Source organism: Amblyomma americanum, chromosome 4, assembly GCF_052857255.1.
Source record: "Amblyomma americanum isolate KBUSLIRL-KWMA chromosome 4, ASM5285725v1, whole genome shotgun sequence".
Taxonomy (NCBI): Eukaryota; Metazoa; Arthropoda; class Arachnida; order Ixodida; family Ixodidae; genus Amblyomma; species Amblyomma americanum.
Window position 1 is genome coordinate 29,902,590 of NC_135500.1, and position 17,835 is coordinate 29,920,424.

The 17,835-nt window shown below is 46.9% G+C and overlaps 1 protein-coding gene across 3 annotated transcripts in view; it reads left to right on the forward strand.

Moving 5' to 3' along the window:
* RASSF8 (ras association domain-containing protein 8) overlaps window positions 1-17,835 on the forward strand; it is a 146,718-nt gene that overhangs the window by 93,489 nt on the left and 35,394 nt on the right. For 2 of the 3 annotated variants that reach the window (XM_077660813.1, XM_077660814.1), the window contains exon 4: window positions 16,368-16,751. In XM_077660813.1, the coding sequence (XP_077516939.1) occupies window positions 16,368-16,751 (384 nt within the window). Of the gene's footprint in view, window positions 1-876; window positions 1,786-16,367; window positions 16,752-17,835 lie in introns of those variants that run through there. The other variant, XM_077660815.1, reaches the window with a different exon arrangement.

The following is a 17,835-nucleotide window of genomic DNA, read 5'->3' on the forward strand; positions in this document are numbered from 1 at the left end:
TGTTGTTGACAACTGCCCAGCCCACGCCGACATCCAGAACTTGACAGCAGTTAGGCTTGTCTTCCTGCCGCCGAATGTTACAGCTGTGTCGCAGCCTATGGACCAAGGTGTTATTCTGCAAGCGAGGAAGATTTATCGCTGCCATTTGCTTAAAAGGATCTTGTTGTGCTATGACAACGGCAAGCAATATTCCGTAGACCTACTGGGTGCCATTTGCCTAATCGTGTATGTTTGGAAGCAGGTGGAGGGAGATATGATCAGGTGTTGCTTTATGCACGCCGGTTTTTCCAAGCAACAAGATGACAGTCCCGAGGATGCATCTGATGCCAGCTGCACACTGGATGATGAAGGAGAGTTATTGTGTGCGCGCATGACCGACTTCGACGAAGAAAACGGCGGCGGGAGCAACGGATTGACCTTTGCGGACTATTTGAGCGCCGAACTTGATGTCCAAACGTCTTATGCCGACTTGGAAGGAGAAATATGTGACAACGGGCCTTCCAGTGAAGGTGAAGGCGATGTTGAGCCCGCCCGAGCACCAGCTTTAGCTGCAGTCGTCGAGTCGCTGAACGTTGTGCGCAGTTTTGTGGAGTGTAGCGGTGGTAACAGCGAATTGCTGCGCACTGTAAGCAGACTGGAGGACGCAGCCTACGGTGCAGCTAACTACCGCGCCAAGCAGTCACGCATCGATGACTACTTCAAGTGACCGTTTTTCAGGCGAAATAAAGGTGCAGTGTTGATACAGCCACATTTCGTACGTTTATTTCTCGTTTTTCGTCCATTTTTGATAATTGGAAAACCCGGTTAATTCGATGATTTTTCGCGGTCCGACGGACTTCGAATTAACGAGGTTCCACTGTACATTCTCCTTCACAGCAAGAACAAACTTCCCTGATCTGGTGCGTGGGTGCGGCACACCACACCAGGCTTCGGCACCTGCCCACGCCACTGGTAAAGAGCCTGTGGCGGGGCCATCCCTGCCCCTGGGTGAAGTAGCTGACACTACTCCGCCACCCCAAAAGGAGGCCTTGCAGACCCCAGGGTCAGTGGCCCCCAAGACCTCCTACCACAGGTCGAGGTCTAACTCTAACATCCACGTGCCCTCTGCACGGTCGTCCAGCGCTTCTTCAGAGGCAATGGACACGACCCAGGGCAGCCCCGTGCCATCCATGTTGGACGGTCAGTGGAGCTCTCTTGATCAGTAAAAAAAGGCAGGCCCCGAGTCACGGGGCCATAAATAACGATATAGGTTTTCACAACATAGAAAAACAAAATTCAGATGTCTTTCATAATTCAATGGAACTGTAGAGAACTAAGAAATAGCTACAGTGACATAAAAGAACTTTTAAACACACTGTCTCCGGTTGCTTTATGCTTACAGGGGACTAACTTGGGTCCCAAACAAAAAACATTCTAAACAAATATAATGTCTTTCAGTGTGACCGAGAGCAAGCAAGTAAACTGTCTGGAGGGGTTGCTGTTGTCATTCACACTGGTGTTGCAACCCAGGAAAACAAACTTAATACCAAATACGAAGCTGTTGCAGTCACTGTCATTCATTTTAAGACAATCACAGTATGCAACATATATCTTGAGCCACACCTAAGAGTAGAACTTAAACCAGAGCCATATCTGCTAGTTGGTGATTTTAAAATATGCCCACTCCGGTTCTTGGTGAAGTGCACACACATGTGCAGGAGGTCGTATTTTAGAAGATTTTATTTCAAGTGTAAGGAAGACGATGGGCATACGCGCGAGCCACATGGCCATCGCCTGGTGCACGCTCCTGGCTGGACTAGCTGACTTCGAACTGCTGTTGGCCCTGCTCCCGTTAAGAAGCTTCTCCGAATAAACTCCACCTTACATTTGGTGCAGGTGCCGGGTAATATCCTCTCACCCTGGAACTCCGGAACCGAACGCTACCCCCTACCACGATGCCTAACCACCAAGCTGTACAAGTGAGCCCGGCCGCCGTCGTCTGTGCTGGTTCTCTCCACCAGCGAGACCCCGCTATCTTCAGTGGCACGGACAACTATGATGTTGAGGATTGGCTCACATCGTATGAGTGGTTGAGCGCATACTACAAGTGGGACGCGGAAACCAAACAGAACAATGTGATTTTCTATCTCACGGGCGTGGTGAATCTCTGGTATCGGAACCACGAGGTGGACATTACATCATGCTCTGTTTTCAAAGCAAACTTCTCAGAAGTATTCGGCCGCCCGGCAGTCAGAAAACTCAGTGCCGAACAGCACTTGCGTGCGCGGTCTCAGCAGGTAGGCGAGAACTTCACGAGTTACATCGAGGGTGTCGTCGATCTGTGCAACAGAGTGAACGCTCAGATGTCTGAAGCCGACAAGATCAGGCATATTCTCAAGGGCATTGATGACGGCGCCTTTCAGATGTTGTTGGCGCGAGACCTGCGCACTGTCGCGGAAGTCATCACCCTATGTCAGAGTTTCGACGAACTACGCAAGCAGAGGGCTCTGACACGTGAACACACCACGAACGTTGACTCGCTTGCTGGCCTGAATGATGCAAGAGACCAGTCATCGCTCCTGCCACACATCAAGAGCTTCATCTGTGAAGAAGTTGCTCGGCAGCTCTCGCTTATTTCACTCCATCAAGAGCCATCACCACACATAACTCCGAATATGCGGCACATCATTCAAGAACAGGTCGCTGAGGCTCTCCCGCAAGCCCCTCAGCCCACACCTCTCGCGGCCCCGCTGGCATACGCGGACGTTGTTGCGCGACCTCGTCCACCTACCTATGCTCCGCCTCCTGGTCCTGTTCGAGAGCCCGCTGCTTTTATTCCACCGCCTGCTCATCTGCGAACCTCCTGAGGCACGTCTGATAATAATCGACCGCCTGCTCAACTGGGAAACTCCTGGCGCAAGCCTGACAACCGTCCGATCTGCTACTTCTGCAGCTTGCAAGTTCATGTGGCGCGGCTTTGCCGTCCACGCATGAAGGTCTCACGAACACCTCCTGGAGTTTCCGGTTACTGGTCCCAGCGTCAGTACTCATCTCCTGCTGAGCCGCCCCTAAGCCGTTCTTTGTCTCCTGAGTGCACCGGCTTCTCTGGACGCCGTTCGGCTTCTCCACGTCTGCGCTCCACCTCACTGACGCGACGGCGTCCCTCGACCACTCAAGAGCAAGAATAGGTGCTGCAGTTCCTCAGGCGAGAACTGCGCCTGAATGCAGCACTTTGCCGATCTTTGAGGAAAGTGAAGGCGCCCCTTTCTGGCCTGTCGTTACGAACTGCAAGTGCGCACCTTATCCAGCCGTTAGCAGCATGTACTGCTCGAGTAGTCATAAAAGACATATTATTATTGGGTGAGTTTAACCATTTTGCCGTCATGTTCGCATTCGATCATCTTGGGCTGGGACCTCCTATCGCTCCACGACGCAGTCATCGACTGTGCTTGGGCTGAAGTAGCGCTCTCTACATTGCCAAATCCCGTGCCAGAGACTGAAATTTGTGGTGCCCCTGTTTCTGCCAAAGCTTTTGTCGCCGACAATACCGATATGCCAGCGTGCTCTTCCGTGACTGTGCCTTTCTCCTGTGCTTGTGTTCGCGATGCCAGTGTCATCTTCACGCCATCTCCTACTTTTGTGCGCCGCCATTGCCTGCCGCTGCCTTATGCCCTGCTCACTTTCTCCGCCGGCCTCACCGCACTGTGGGTCTTCAACCCGTTTTCAAGCCCCTTCGCTTTGTGCCGCGGAGAATCCGTCGGCACCGTGCAGCCCATTGATTCTGTTTTCAACCACCCCGACGCTGCCGCAAAACCACCGTCGGTCGCCATGGACGCCCTCAGCTCACGTACTCCTGCGCCCGGCCCGTTGTTGACCGACCTATTCCTTCGCTCTATTGACGCCACTCTACCTCCAACTCAGCAAACCCAGCTTCTTGCGCTTCTTGAGGAGTTTTGGTCCTCCTTCGATTGCCACCAACGCGTTTTGGGGCGCACGTCGACTGTTGAGCGTCGCATCGACACCGGCGCCCATGCCCCTCTGCGACAGCGCTCATATCGTGTCTCTGCCACTGAACGATGAGTTATTGAAGAACAGGTAGACACCATGCTTCAGAGCGGCGTTATTCAGCCTTCCACCAGCCCCTGGGCCTCCCCGGTTGTCCTCGTCAAGAAGAAGGATGGCTCCGTTCGATTTTGCGTCGATTACCGCCGCATTAATAAGATCACACGCAAGAAGCTTCTCCGAATAAACCCCACCTTACACAAGTAATACCGGCATAGATACATACACCGGCACATAGAAACACCGGCAAAGATGCATACTGCTCTCTGAGCACGGGAAAGATGAGTTCCATAGATTTGTCTTTTAGTTCATCCTCTGTTTTTAGCTATTTTAAATGGGATGTCATCGACAACCGATACGGCAGCGATCACCTCCCTGTATTATTCAGCCTAACATCCCCACCGCGAGTCAACCCAATGAAACTATGACGTTGGAAGTTACATTTAGCCGACTGGGCACTTTTTAGAGAAAGGGCCAGCCTACATAAAATAGTTTCAGATAATCTCAGCATAAACGAGCTAAATGAATCTACGCAAACTCTATTTTAACCGCTGCATGCCTAGCAATTCCTCAGTCGTCTGGCGTAGTAAAAGAAAATCGCAAAATTTGGTACACACGAAAATGCCGAGACGCAAAAAAGAAGCAAAACAAAGCCTGGGGAATTTTTCGTAGATATCCAATGCAGGAGATTTCATCAGCTTCAAAAAGTCCAGAGCAAAAGCGCGATATATTCGCCGTAATGCCGAAAAACTTCATGGCAAGGTTACGTGTCACCAATAAACAGCTCATCCACATCAAAACAAATGTGGCTGATGGTTAAAAAGATAAATGGCAGCTACTCCCCATTCACATTTCCTTTTCTGCTAACCCCTGGTATGCAGACAAATTTAGAAGAACAGGCAGAAATTTTGGGTGAATATTTTTCTGCAGTCTCCAGCTCATCTCACTACACAGATTCATTCCTAAAATACAAAAACCCGGCGGAAAAACAGACTGCCGACAAGTGGCGGTACAAATGAATCCTACAATAATTTACTTACAGTGCAAGAAATTAATAAAGTACTGTCCGCCAGTAAGCAAACTGCACCCTGCCCTGACGAAATACATTATCAAATGTTAGCACATCTCTTTGATCTGGCTGTAGAGGCACTTTTAAGATGTTTTACAAAGATTGGGTATTGGGGAAAATTCCCGAAGCCTGGAGGAAGGCCATCATTGTTCCATTTTTAAAACCCAGAAAACCCCCTACCCTTCCTAGCAGCTATACGCCCATAGCTCTGACAACCTGTCTAGCGAAATCATTTGAAAGTGTAATATCAGACTGGATGTTCGTGTTGGAAGACTGAGAGCTTCTGGATGTCCACCGATGTGGTTTTAAGAAGGCGTGCTCTACAACAGATCACCTAGTCCGTCTTGAAAATACTGTCAGAGAAGCTTTTATCCGCAAACAATACTGTCTTGCAGTCTTTTTCGATTTAGGAAAAGCATATGATACAGCATGGAGGTTCGGGATTCTTCAGGACTTAGCTGAGCTCGGCATTAGTGGCAGAATGCTGAACTCCCTTAAAGACTTCTTGTCTAACCGTTCATTTAATGTCCGCCTAGGCTCAACCTTCTCGAGGAATTTTATTAACAAAAATGGAGTACCTCAACGGTGTATTTTAAGCACAACTCTATTGTAAAAATGAATTCTCTTAGCAAAATAATACCAAGGTCCGTTATGTATTCGCTCTATGTGGATGACCTCCAGATAGCTTGCAAATCCTCCAGCATATCGACATGCGAAAGACAAACACAATTAACAGTAAACAAGCTGGCATCATGGGCAGACAGAAATGGCTTCCGGTTTTCTGCACAGAAAACAGTAAGCATTATTTTCTCACTCAAACGAGGATTACAGGCAGATCAAACTCTACATCTGAACGAAACCGAGTTGCCCGTAAAAAATTAACACAAATTTTTAGGCATAACATTTGACAAAATGCTCACTTTCCTGCCTCATATTAACGCGTTAAAAAAAGAAAACATCCCAACCACTGAACATACTCAAAGTCCTTTCACATGAACACTGGGGTTCTGACAGGGCAAGCCTTCTAAAAATTTACTGCGCTGTGGTACGATCCTGCTTAGAACATGGTAGTATAGTATATGGTTCAGCAAGGCCATCGTACTTGAAACAACTCGACCCAGTGCACAATTTAGGTTTGTGTCTTTCAGCTGGTGCTTACATTACAGGATGTCACCTATAAACAGTCTTTATGTTGAAACCAACGAACTGTCACTTTCAGACAGAAGAACCATGCTCATGCTCATACATATTAAAAATCCGTTCGATGCCCAAACACTTATGTTGCCCCATGGTCGTAAAGTGCCTATCCAGAATTCTGTTTAACAACAAAGCACTAGCTATTAGGTCAGTCCTCTTGCGTTTTGAAGAGATATTTCAAAACCTCGTCGTGCTGGATTCATTACACGGCATTGCTCAAAGACGAGATGCACTGCCTCCACGGTGCAATTTTCCTACGATCTGTGACTTCACTTTTACACAGTTCCGTAAAAAACAAACTCCACAACAACATATAATCCTTGCCCTCAAAGAAAAATGCAGTAGTTTTGCAGAATTTTATACTGATGGATCAAAAACAGATAGTTACATAGGAAGCGCAGGGGTGCGAGGGAATTCAGAGGAAATAGTACGACTACCACAGTGTTCATCCATCTTCTCTTCGGAGTGCTACGTAGTAACTATGTTTGGCCATAGAAAAAGTACTAAGCGGGAATCTCAAAAACGCTATTATTTACACAGACTCCTTAAGTGTACAGTCACCGACTGATTTTTCGGACTCGAAGGGACCTGGAAAATAGTCCGAATAATCGAACAGTGAAGTACAAAAAAACCACTTTATTAAGATGAAATTGGCTTAAAAATGTCACTGATTTTACCTCGCGACAAATTTCTCTTGCAAAGTTGTGCTTTCACTGTACACGCTAGACAGTAAGGTCACCGCATTTAGTTGGAATACTTCCCACGCTTCTTTGACGGACCCGGCGGGGCCATGTTGTCCACAACCCGAATGTGCACCACACCGCTCATCAAACACACGCAAAGATAAGGCACTTTTTGTTCAAAGCGGCGGAGCCGCCGGGCGCAATCACAAAACTGCGAACGGATGTAACTTCGTCTGAGCGCCACTCGATCGACGCGGTCAGAGGAACCCAAGTGACGAAACGACGAATGGCAAACGTATGAGACCCGCCGCGGTGGCTCAGTGGTTAGGGCGATCGGCTACTGATCCGGAGTACCCGGGTTGGATCCTGACCGTGGTGGCTGCGTTTCGATGGAGGCGAAATGCTAAGGCGCCCGTGTGCTGTGCGGTGTTAAAGATCCCCAGGTGGTCGAAATTATTCCGGAGCCCTCCAATACGGCACCTCTTTCTTCATTCCTTCTCTCAGTCCCTCCTTTATTCCTTCCGGCCGAGGTGCGAGATAGCTCCTGCACAATTTCCTTCCCCCAACAACGAATTTTCAACATATGGGACAAGCAATAACTGCCCGCGACGTTGGCAACAAGAACAAGTTGACGGCGATGACAATCCGGCTGCCACCTCGAAGTGTCAGAGATCGCAGAGACCTCTACTGGCAACAATGAGGTACTGAAAGTATGTCAAGCCAATCCAACTGCAGCGTAAATCCACCTCGATCCAGGATGTCACCTTTCGCGCCGGCGAAAAGCCGATAAAATGGCCGATTTCGGCCTGCAGGCGGCTGAAATTAGTCTGAAAAATCAAACTTTCGGACTTCTGATGTCCGAAATATCCATCGCGAATTTGTATGTGCTTCTATAGGGTGACTGACGGCGCCTCATCGAGGTTCGAAATATCCTACAAGTCCGAATTATTGGAGTCCGAATTACCTGTCGGCTACTGTACTTACAGGTCTCCATTCTAAAAATGCAAGCACCCCTCTGTTTGGTTACATGATAAACAACATAGTAACTGCCACAGCTCAAGGACAAAATATAAAACTGTGCTGGGTCCCGAGTCATGTGGGAATAGAAGGCAATTAGAGAGCTGATTTGTGTGCTGCTCAAGCTCATGGCAACGGAATAAAAAGAGTAAATATGCCTTTTAAGGACTGCATAAAGTTAGTACAAGAGAACTTAAGGAAAAAATGGCTGACAGCTTGGAACAATGAAGTAAATGAAGTAACAAGAAAGAGACACCACATGTGCTTGTTAGTGTCCTTGTTGTGCCGCCGTTCATTTCATCATGCACCAACTTGCCCCCCAGGCTATTATTCTGAAGTAAACAACAAACTGCACCTGGTAAAGCCAGTCCTAGGTGAATGGAAGTCATGTTTGCACCAAGAGCGTTTCATTGAAGTTATTTTATGTCGTCTCCGTATAGAAGACAAACCGATCTGTGAAAAATGTGGAGGTGACCTAACAATTAATCACATTTCATACTCATGCACAAAACTTGATAAACTTAGAAGACAATATTTTACTCAGTTTTATAATGAACACATCCCTTCACACTCAGTATTGTTTTTTAGTGAAGATGCAATTGTTGACACAACTTTTGTTTTTAGCTTTTTAAGGGAAGCAGGAAAACTTGTTGGTAAGCCATGACCAAAGAAGAACCAGTGCAAAAAGAACAACGGACGAGGAGGCCGACACGGACAGAAGTGCTGAACTTTCAACTTTATTTCGGAAAGATTATTACAACGTATTTATACAGTAACCTGTCGGAGGCAATGGCGCACAAGCAGAGCAATAAACAATCTTTTGATCGGGCTATGACTCAGGATCTAAATGAAGTGGCAGTGGCAACAAGCAAGCAATAACCAACACAGCTCTTTACTGAAAAATATCAAAGAAAGAACTAAATACAGGAATAAAAAGAAATTTTAAGATGAATGGCCAACAATGAACACGTCATAAACAAGCTGTGATAAAAACAGTCTTGAAGCTAAAAACAATAAAAGGTATAGAAGGTATAAAAGTATAACGAGTTAAAAGGCCAAAAAGTAACACTGCAAAAAGATAAAACCAAGCTATACATGCAGATCAACTATGTGGTCAAAGTTGATGAAAGTGCTAAAAAAACCGTAGACATGGTGGGAGGGTTGCACAGCTAATGCCTCGAATGTCGTGTCAGGTACGCAAATTCTTTTTCTGATAGAGAAACAGAAGGCTTGCTAATGCAGTTGTCATTTAATGATACTATGTTGACTGCTTCAAGAATCTCATGGGGCAGCTTATTTCTGTTCTTCGCTATTACTATAGTTTTTTCAAATTGGGGCAAGCGGCCTGTTTCTACAGCTTCACAATCCCGACAATAGACAGTTTTAGCAGAGCGTATTTGTGCCTCCGCTCCGCTCACGCTTCCCGCGCACCCTAACCGGAGCGTTGGCCATAAGATTTCTTTTTAGCTAAGCGGGTACGAGGCGAACTGCACAAAGAGCCCCCTGGTGTTGAAATGTGAAACTAGGCAAAAGGAAAAAAGAATAACTTTATTTTCCATCACACTATAAAGGCATATTTTTGCACGTAAACATTTTATAACGTGTAAGGTAATATGCACATGCTGTTTTTTAGCAGACATTTTTTTGTTTTTGTTAACGAGCACAGTTGCGAGCCAACGCCTACCGTGAGAAGGCCTAGCGTAAGCCGCACTCGTCTCGTCGTTCTGGGCTCCGCTGGGACTCCGCGCGAGCGGAACGGAAGGGCCGGTCTGCTCGTGCGCTCCCGTCTGACCGTTCAGCGCATGTGCAGTAGCGCTCCCGCTAGCCGGCTTACCGGAGCGGAGGCGCAAATACGCTCTGCTAAAACTGTCTAATGGATACCAATTTGGCGGCAGTTTTGAACACTTACGTTGTAGTCATGCTCTTTTAGTCTTTCATTTAGTCAACATCCAGTCTGACCAATATATTGCTTACCACAAGGCAATGGAATAGAATAGACAACTGAATCTGTGCGCTGCTTGAAACTCTGTTGGTGCAGAAAACTGCATTTACTGGTCTTTTTCCGTGGTTCATTCACCCATTTGTAAAGCTGGGAAAGTTTCTCAGGAGCACTAAAGACGAACTCAACACCAACTGGTTCTCAAATTATTTTTTTCCAATTTTTTTCATATTGTGCGAAATGCGATGCAAGTAGGGCACAACAGCTACCTTCTTATTGGTGGGCTGTGGGGAAGTAGGCCGTTTTGATTTTCTGAGCATTGCTTCTGCAACTGAGGCCAAAAGCTTAGTTGGGTAACCTGTATTTTCCAATCTTATTGTTTGCGTTAAAAAGCTCATTTCCATTTCATGACCGCGTTTCATGATTTCGTTAAAGCGTTTCTAAAAATTCCTTGAATCACATTTCTTTTTACTAACTTGGAGTGGGCCGAGTCAAACAAGAATTGGTTTTTTGCCTCTTGGGTCATAAGACCAGCAAAGGCGATCTATCTTGAAATGAACGCCCAATTCCAGAAATCTTAACACATTTTTTGGCAGGTTAATGGTGATAAACATTCTGAGAAAACCAAAGCCTTTGCGAATTCAGCTTCAGAGGTACCTTGATTGCAATCAAGAAGCACAAGATAGTCATCAACAAAATGAAAAATTTTTTGTCACATTTGTGCCTTCAAAACGACTGTTCACTATTTCACTGTTCACTCTGGCATATTTTGTCTAATTTAGCCAAATACAAGTCGCTTAATAACGGGGCAGTGACAGAACCAATGGCGTGTTCCTTGTTGACCATTCATCTTCAAATTTCTTTTTTATTTTTTTGTTTACTTGATGTTTTATTGTAAAGAGCTGTGTTGGTTATTGCTCGCTTGTTGCCACTGCCACTTCATTTAGATCCTGAGTCATAGTCCGATCAAAAGATTGTTTATTGCCCTGCTTTTGCGTCATTACCTCTGACAGGTTACTGTATAAATGCGCTGTAATAATTTTTCCGAAATAAAGTTGAAAGTTCAGCGCTTCTGTCCATGTCGGCCTCCTTGTCTTTGTCCATTGTTCTTTTTGCGCTGTTTCTTCTGAGGTCAAGGGAAACAGATTTTCTCAGCAAACTCTAAATTTTTACCCACTGATTCGTTTCATTTTTTGCTACACCTCAGCCACATTCTCATTCATGAGAGGAAGGCTGAGGTTTTGTTTTACTGGTTAGAAGCCTCAACATCCTTGCCCAGCCAAGGATGCCTGCTGAGACTACCCAACCTTCTTTCAAGCTGTTATATTAACCATTCAAAAAATTTATTTCTTCCTTTATCATTAGGTAATGCAAAACATTGTTTTACGCCGCCTACACCATCGATAATTTCCTTTACCTTGAGCTTGGTGCATGATAGCCTGAGCTGCCTGTGCGCCACAAAACACACCACCTTAAGGTGGAGCTTAGGTGTCCCCTCCGATTTTTATTCATAGAATGTGGTGAAATCATGTGATTGGTTTAACCATGTAATGAACTGCTGCTCAGTTTAGCATGTTGGAAAGCTCAACTGCCATTGTAACGGGCACCCTTGTTGGAAAATTTAATTTTACACCAACTGCAAAAGAAGACGGAAAAGGTGAAGAGGCAAACAGTTGTGTTTTGCCCCTTAAATTCTTGTGTCATATTGTTTTCAACAACAATTTGTTAAGCATGAATGGATGCAAGTATGAGTGTAGTCCAATGTATTTAGAGGAAACCCTCAAGGTGCAGTAGATTTCAGTTAAGGTGTTATTAGCATCCACCTGAATGCAGCTTATGCTATACAGCTTTCTGAGAAGCTTTGCAGATGAAGAAATATATGTCCTGGCCCAGAGACGGAGTCTAGGTTTAATGCTTATGAGCAATTACTCCCTAACTTCAGTGACATTATCATAGGGCAGGGTGTGTTGCTGGCTAAGTTTGCTTGACATTCTGAACATTGTAGCGCTGGCAGATGACGGACCAAGTGTTACAATGTTCAGAATTTATCATATGGCATCAATGCAGTGCAGGCGCTGCGCTCTATGGCATATGTTGCAGTTGTGACTGTTTATGGTGTCTTCTAAGTGACATTACGCGCAAGGAATCTTTGTGCAACAGATATTTCAGTGAAACTTGGCCGGAGAGTCAAAACTCCGGTCAAAAGTAAAAAAGTCTGGGACTTTTAGTTGCATGCAGGTTTTCGTTACATGTAGTCTCCCGAGACGACTCGAAAGGACAATGCAGAATTGAAACCAAACGCCAACCAAAATAATAAATAAATGTATATGAAATCACCTTGAATGAAAATATTTACAGAAAATCCCGTTACCCGAAGTCATGAATGCGGAAAAGCGTTTCAGGATCGCGCTGATACTGCAACTGCAGCAAGAGCTGCCGCCACCTCTGCCATGGCTCGCGTAAACGCCATTACAAGTGGAGTGGGGTCGAGGCAGCGGCACCACGGCCGAGCTAGAGGAGAGCGTGCTGCGGAGGCACCTGCTTCTTCCCACATATTCTCTCTCTGTGTTTGGCCGCCACTGTTGCTCCAGGAAATGGACTGTTCGCTTTGCATCGCAGGCGTGCTCCACAGTCCCCTCCCTCGATGTGCAAGAGCAATAGTGCGGCGGCAACATAAGCGCACTGCTCGTACCGTGCCTTTTTTCAGTGTCCTATTATTTTTCAGTGCTTTTGAGCATGAACTTTTGTAGTGTCATGTGCTATGATGTTCCAAAAGGGGAAGCAGCAGAGATGTGCTTAGCACAGCGCGTTCGGTCAACTGTGGTTGCTCATTGCGATTGTAGACGTTCCTCTCATGTCCATTTGTGCTTTATTGCCTTTTCTACCAATTTTCATAACTCAGCACAGGCTAGCAGATGTGACTACCGCATTTACACGATTGTAAGTCGACCCCCCCCCCCCCAAATCACATTTCAAAAAAAAAAAAAAAAACTCCGAGGTTGTTTAATCTTGGCCTTGAATAGTTGAACGCGATAACTTTATCAAGCGGCCGCCGTTTATCGCCAGCCGCTATTGGCTGCCGCGCGCGGCCGTGCCCGTGGGCACATGTCAAAACGAAAATGTGTTAGTCACTGAACTACTTGTCCGCACTTGCGCCATCATCCACACTAGCGCTGTCTTCGTGATCGCTGCTGCGGTCCCACATTACGTCATTCTAACGTCGTCGTCCAGCGAAATCCCGCAGTTCGCAAACAGCCACATCACGACATCACGTGGAACAGCTGAGATTTTTCCTCGCTGCAGCTTCCACACCTATATCACCTGTTGCAAACGGCGAACTTGTGGCCCGGCGCACAGTTGTTCATTTTTTCGGCGTGAAGAATGACAGCCATCTTGAATATAGCTGTGAACGAACACCGGTTGCTTACCAGACATGGAGCACAAATGACGACTGACGAAGCACTACATTAACACTTGTGAAACGCAGTAGTGAAATGCGTCAGAGCCATAACAAACTACACATGAATAGCGTCGGCTCTTCCGTCGGCTACCGACACTCCCCGGCGCCGCTGCCATTTCAAGTGGGGGTGCCACCTTGATTGGAACAGCGGCCCTTTCGTCAACCATCAACACTGCCTTGAGTGCCGAGCGCGCATTTGAAAGTAAAAACAAAAAATAAAACGTATTTGACGCTTGAGCTTCCTGTAGAACGCGATTGCATTATCGGGCCGGCAGTAGTCAAATGTGTCAGAGCCAAAGAGAAACTACGCGTGAATGGCGTCTGCTCTTCCGTAGGCTACCGACACTCCCCGGCACCGCTGCCGTTCTGAGTGGGGGCGCCAACTTGATTGGAGTAGCGGCCCTTCCATCAACTATCAACGCTCCCTTGAGCGCCGAGCGCCCATTTGGAAGTAAAAAGAAAAATTGTTGGATGCTTGAGCTTCCCCTAGAACGAGATTGCATTATCAAGCTGCCACCGCATATCAGCAGCTGCAGTCTGCAGCCACGTGTGGGGTGCCAGTTTGCTGCTTATCGATAGATAGCTGCCATTGGCCGCTGCCTGCGGGGGGGGGATGCCAGTCCTGCGTTTTGGCATAGCAGCTGCTCAAGGCCAGCACCAAGAGTGATTCGAAGAAGCCGCGCAGCAAAATGCTACCACACTGTAGCGTGCCCAATATCTTGTCTCGCCTTTACTTATAATGTCATGTTTTCGTTTCATTTGTAAGTCAACCCCCCCACTTCGGATTTTCAATTTTTGAAAAATAGGGCAACTTACAGTCGTGTAAATACGGTACCTGCTAGCTTGTGCTGAGTTTCGTCATAGCGAGTTCTTTACATCAAGGTCAACTGCTGCAACACCTTCATTACATGGAGGTCTCAGATACAAGCGCTTCGGTGCGGCGGCTGTGGGGAATTGAAAAACTTCCTAATATCAAGGAATTTGTGATAAGCAGGTTCGTTGCATCCAGGTTTAACTGTACTTAATAAGTAACAAACCTACTCACACAATGAACCCACCCCCACTTTGTCATCGAGAGTTCAGTTCCAAATGTCGTGTTAACTCATCTTTGGTTGGCGTTCTTGTCTCACTTAAATTCCATACTCAACTAGACAGAGAATGTTTTCTTGCACCGCCTTGCATTGGGGGCGGGCTCCGTCGTCCCCACTCTCGACGACGGCAGCATAATCATGCTGATTGTATCATGACTCTTTTCATAGTGTCCTATTATTTTTCAGTGCGTGTAGTTTTGCAGCGTTATGTGGTAGGTTGTTCTAAGAGGGAAAGCAGTGGAGGTGCATTGCATAGCATTGCACTAGTTCTGAGAAGCACTTTAGTCTTCTGCAGCAATTGTTGTCTAGCCCTGGGATAAGCATGATTACTTTTACTCATTTTGTGAGCACACAGTGCCAGAATGCAAAGGGTTGACGATGCTTGCAATGTTGCTCGGGGATGTGGATTTTAACAGACATTGTGAAGAACTGGAAAGAAACTGAGGTTTTGTCTTGCAGTGGACATGAGGTGACTGTCGCTGCTGACATGTGGTTGCATGCTGTTGTAAGCAGTTGAAAGGACTCTCTCTCAGTTCAGTTGTAATTTGATGGCACAATGTGACAGAGGCCTGCATCAGCAGTGAAGTTGAGTAAGTTGTCAAAACAGGAAATCTGTGCTTATGGGGCCGAATTACAAAACGATCAAATTACAAACTTGTCAAAAACGGATCAATTAGCCTAGCTCCTATTGGTCGGCTGTGACTGGCAGCCATATCACTTTTTTGCATCATGGGTGTGTGCAGATTACATCACGGATGTGGCAGAAGTGATGACGTTGCATACCTAATTATGCAGGCGCAAAATCATTGTTTTTTGTGATTGCCTCGAGGCGGTCAATTCGACCATTCCATTTATGACAGAAAATGGCGGCGGTGTACATGGCGATACGACTGAGGCGGCTGCGCCAGTGTGAACAATGGCGATGGAGAGCACATGAAGTCACATTGAACTTGCCGGACTAGCTGTTTCGATGCCTTTTTAAACTGGAGAAGCAGACTGCAGAGTGGCTGTGTGATGAAGTCGTCGATGAACTGGGAGGTGTGCGTGCAAGCGGGTCGTTGGTGCAGCGACAGGTGCTGCCTGCACTGCGTTTCTTTGCCACCGGCGACTTTGAAGCTGCCGTTGGTAACGAGGTGCGCATTGGCATTGCACAACTGACGGTGCATGCAACGACTGTTGGAGGCAATCTGCAAAGTTAGTGCACAGAAGGCTTGGGTTACCGTGTTCGCCTCTGTGTGAAGCAGCTACATGTAAAGAACAAACGCTTATGCTGGCAAAGCACTTTATTTTTCCCAGCAAATCTCACTTCGTGGTCTTCTTCTGTTTCCCAAGGGAAAAGAAACAGACAACCACACATCACATACTGCAACACTTCAACCTTTGGCACTTTTGTCATCAATCATAAAGGCCGAAAAAGATAGACTTGAACAAGTTGTCTTCGCCGATTTTGTACCAAGCGCTCCTTGCAAGTTTGCTCGGCAGGCACGCAACCTTCACTGCCTTCGTTCAAATTCTTCTGTACTCTTAGGTCAATTGCCCAGTAGTTTGATTTCAAACGCAGTGTAAAGAACAATAACACGACATGGAATTGGCTGCTTTTGTGCAAAGCGGCTTGTTGATGTTTCACTGCTGTCAGCATGCCCCCACGACAGCAAAAGAATCGCACAACTTGGTACGCTTTTTGTTTCGCTTAATATTTTGGCAAAATAAAATATTATTTATTTTGATTGCTGCGTATTTCTTGTCTTTTTACAAAAACTTAGGAGACGGTCCCTCGCCGTGCAAACAACTTGCTCTCGGGACGCTGCCCTGCAGATTCCCCGTTGTGTCAAGCGGCGATGTCTCATTGTTTCGTCATTTCACTGTGCAGAGCTGTGCCAGTGGGGGGAGGCACCCCTGGAGGAGCAGCTGCGCCTCTCGCAGCAGGAGGAGCGCACGCTGCGCTCGGAGCTGACCCTGGCTCGCTCGCAGCTGGCCAACTGTGAGACGCGGTTGCTACAATGTCGACAGCGCCTCTGCCAGCTGGGACACGAGCTGGCTGAGGAGCAGCAGCAGCGTTGCCGCGCTGCTTCAGCGGAGCCTACTGCTGGCGAGCAGCAGCCGGAGCTGCTAGACCGGCGGCTGGCTGAGCAAGGGGAGCTGCTGTCAGAGCGGCACCGGCTGCTGGCCCAGCTGAGCGAGGAGCTTCGCCAGGCCAACCTGGAGGCCCTCTCTCTGGCCGATGCTGACCACAAGCACTGGCTTGAGGGTGCCGGTATGCTTATCCGTTGCAGGTTTTGTACTTGGCAGGAAAAGGTGGTAGAAATGCTGTGCCAATTGCACTTAACCTGCATCATGATCATCTGCCTGACTCTCTCCAATTGACCCTGTCTTGTGCCAGCTGCAGCCACAAATTTCATCTTCTCTAACTTTCTGGTGCCCCTCTGCTACGCTTCCAGTCCAGTCTATTGCCCTTAAGGACTATCTAAAGGGGCGTGCAAATATTGAAATTTTCAAATACGAATATGAAAAAAAAAATGGCTTCGAATATCTGTTCAATACAAAAAAATTAAGAAAATTATAAACAAGCCAATGTTGTTGCCCTCATTTTTTAAAAAATAGTCACTAGTCTTTGAAACTAAAATAAACAAATCTAGACTGCCTCAGTACCGTACAAAAACACATGATGTGCACAGAAATGTATACTATTTGATTAGACAGCATAACAGTATCCGAACTGTAATGAGGTCATGCAAAACAAACTCCATAACATGACAAGACTGGCAACAAAAAATAACATGATGACTAGTAAAACCTCATTCATTCGGAGTTCAAGGCACCAGAAGAAATGCCGGTTCAAACCGGAGGCCTCTGTTTATAAAATATCCCCCCCCCCCCCCCCCCCCCCCCCCCCCCCACTTTGAAAGAAAAAAAGCCTGCCGAAATTGCGAAGATGCAATAAGGCCTTCTGAGGCGGCTTCACCACGCTAACACGTGTAAACCCGTGACGAGCGGTCCGTTTTGGAGTGCTGGAAGAACAGCACAAATGCAAGCAAGGGATTGGGGAGCCCACACTGGCGTTGGAACGACGAGACGGTTTCTAAAAAGAAAAAAGAAATCACCTTTGACGTGCCAGTCGGCATCTGAAAGCCACGCGGAGCTGGCATTAGACTACCAGCGAATGCGCGAGCCGACAGTTGCATTTGTCACGGGGCAGCGGCGAAGCTTAGAAACCGAAACTACGTGGACAGGCTATTTTTTGATCTAACGACAGGGGCCTTCCGATCAGGGCCTGCCGTTACGCCCACTAAAGAGATGTGTGGGTTACAATGCACCATTCAATAGGCGAGATTTTTACA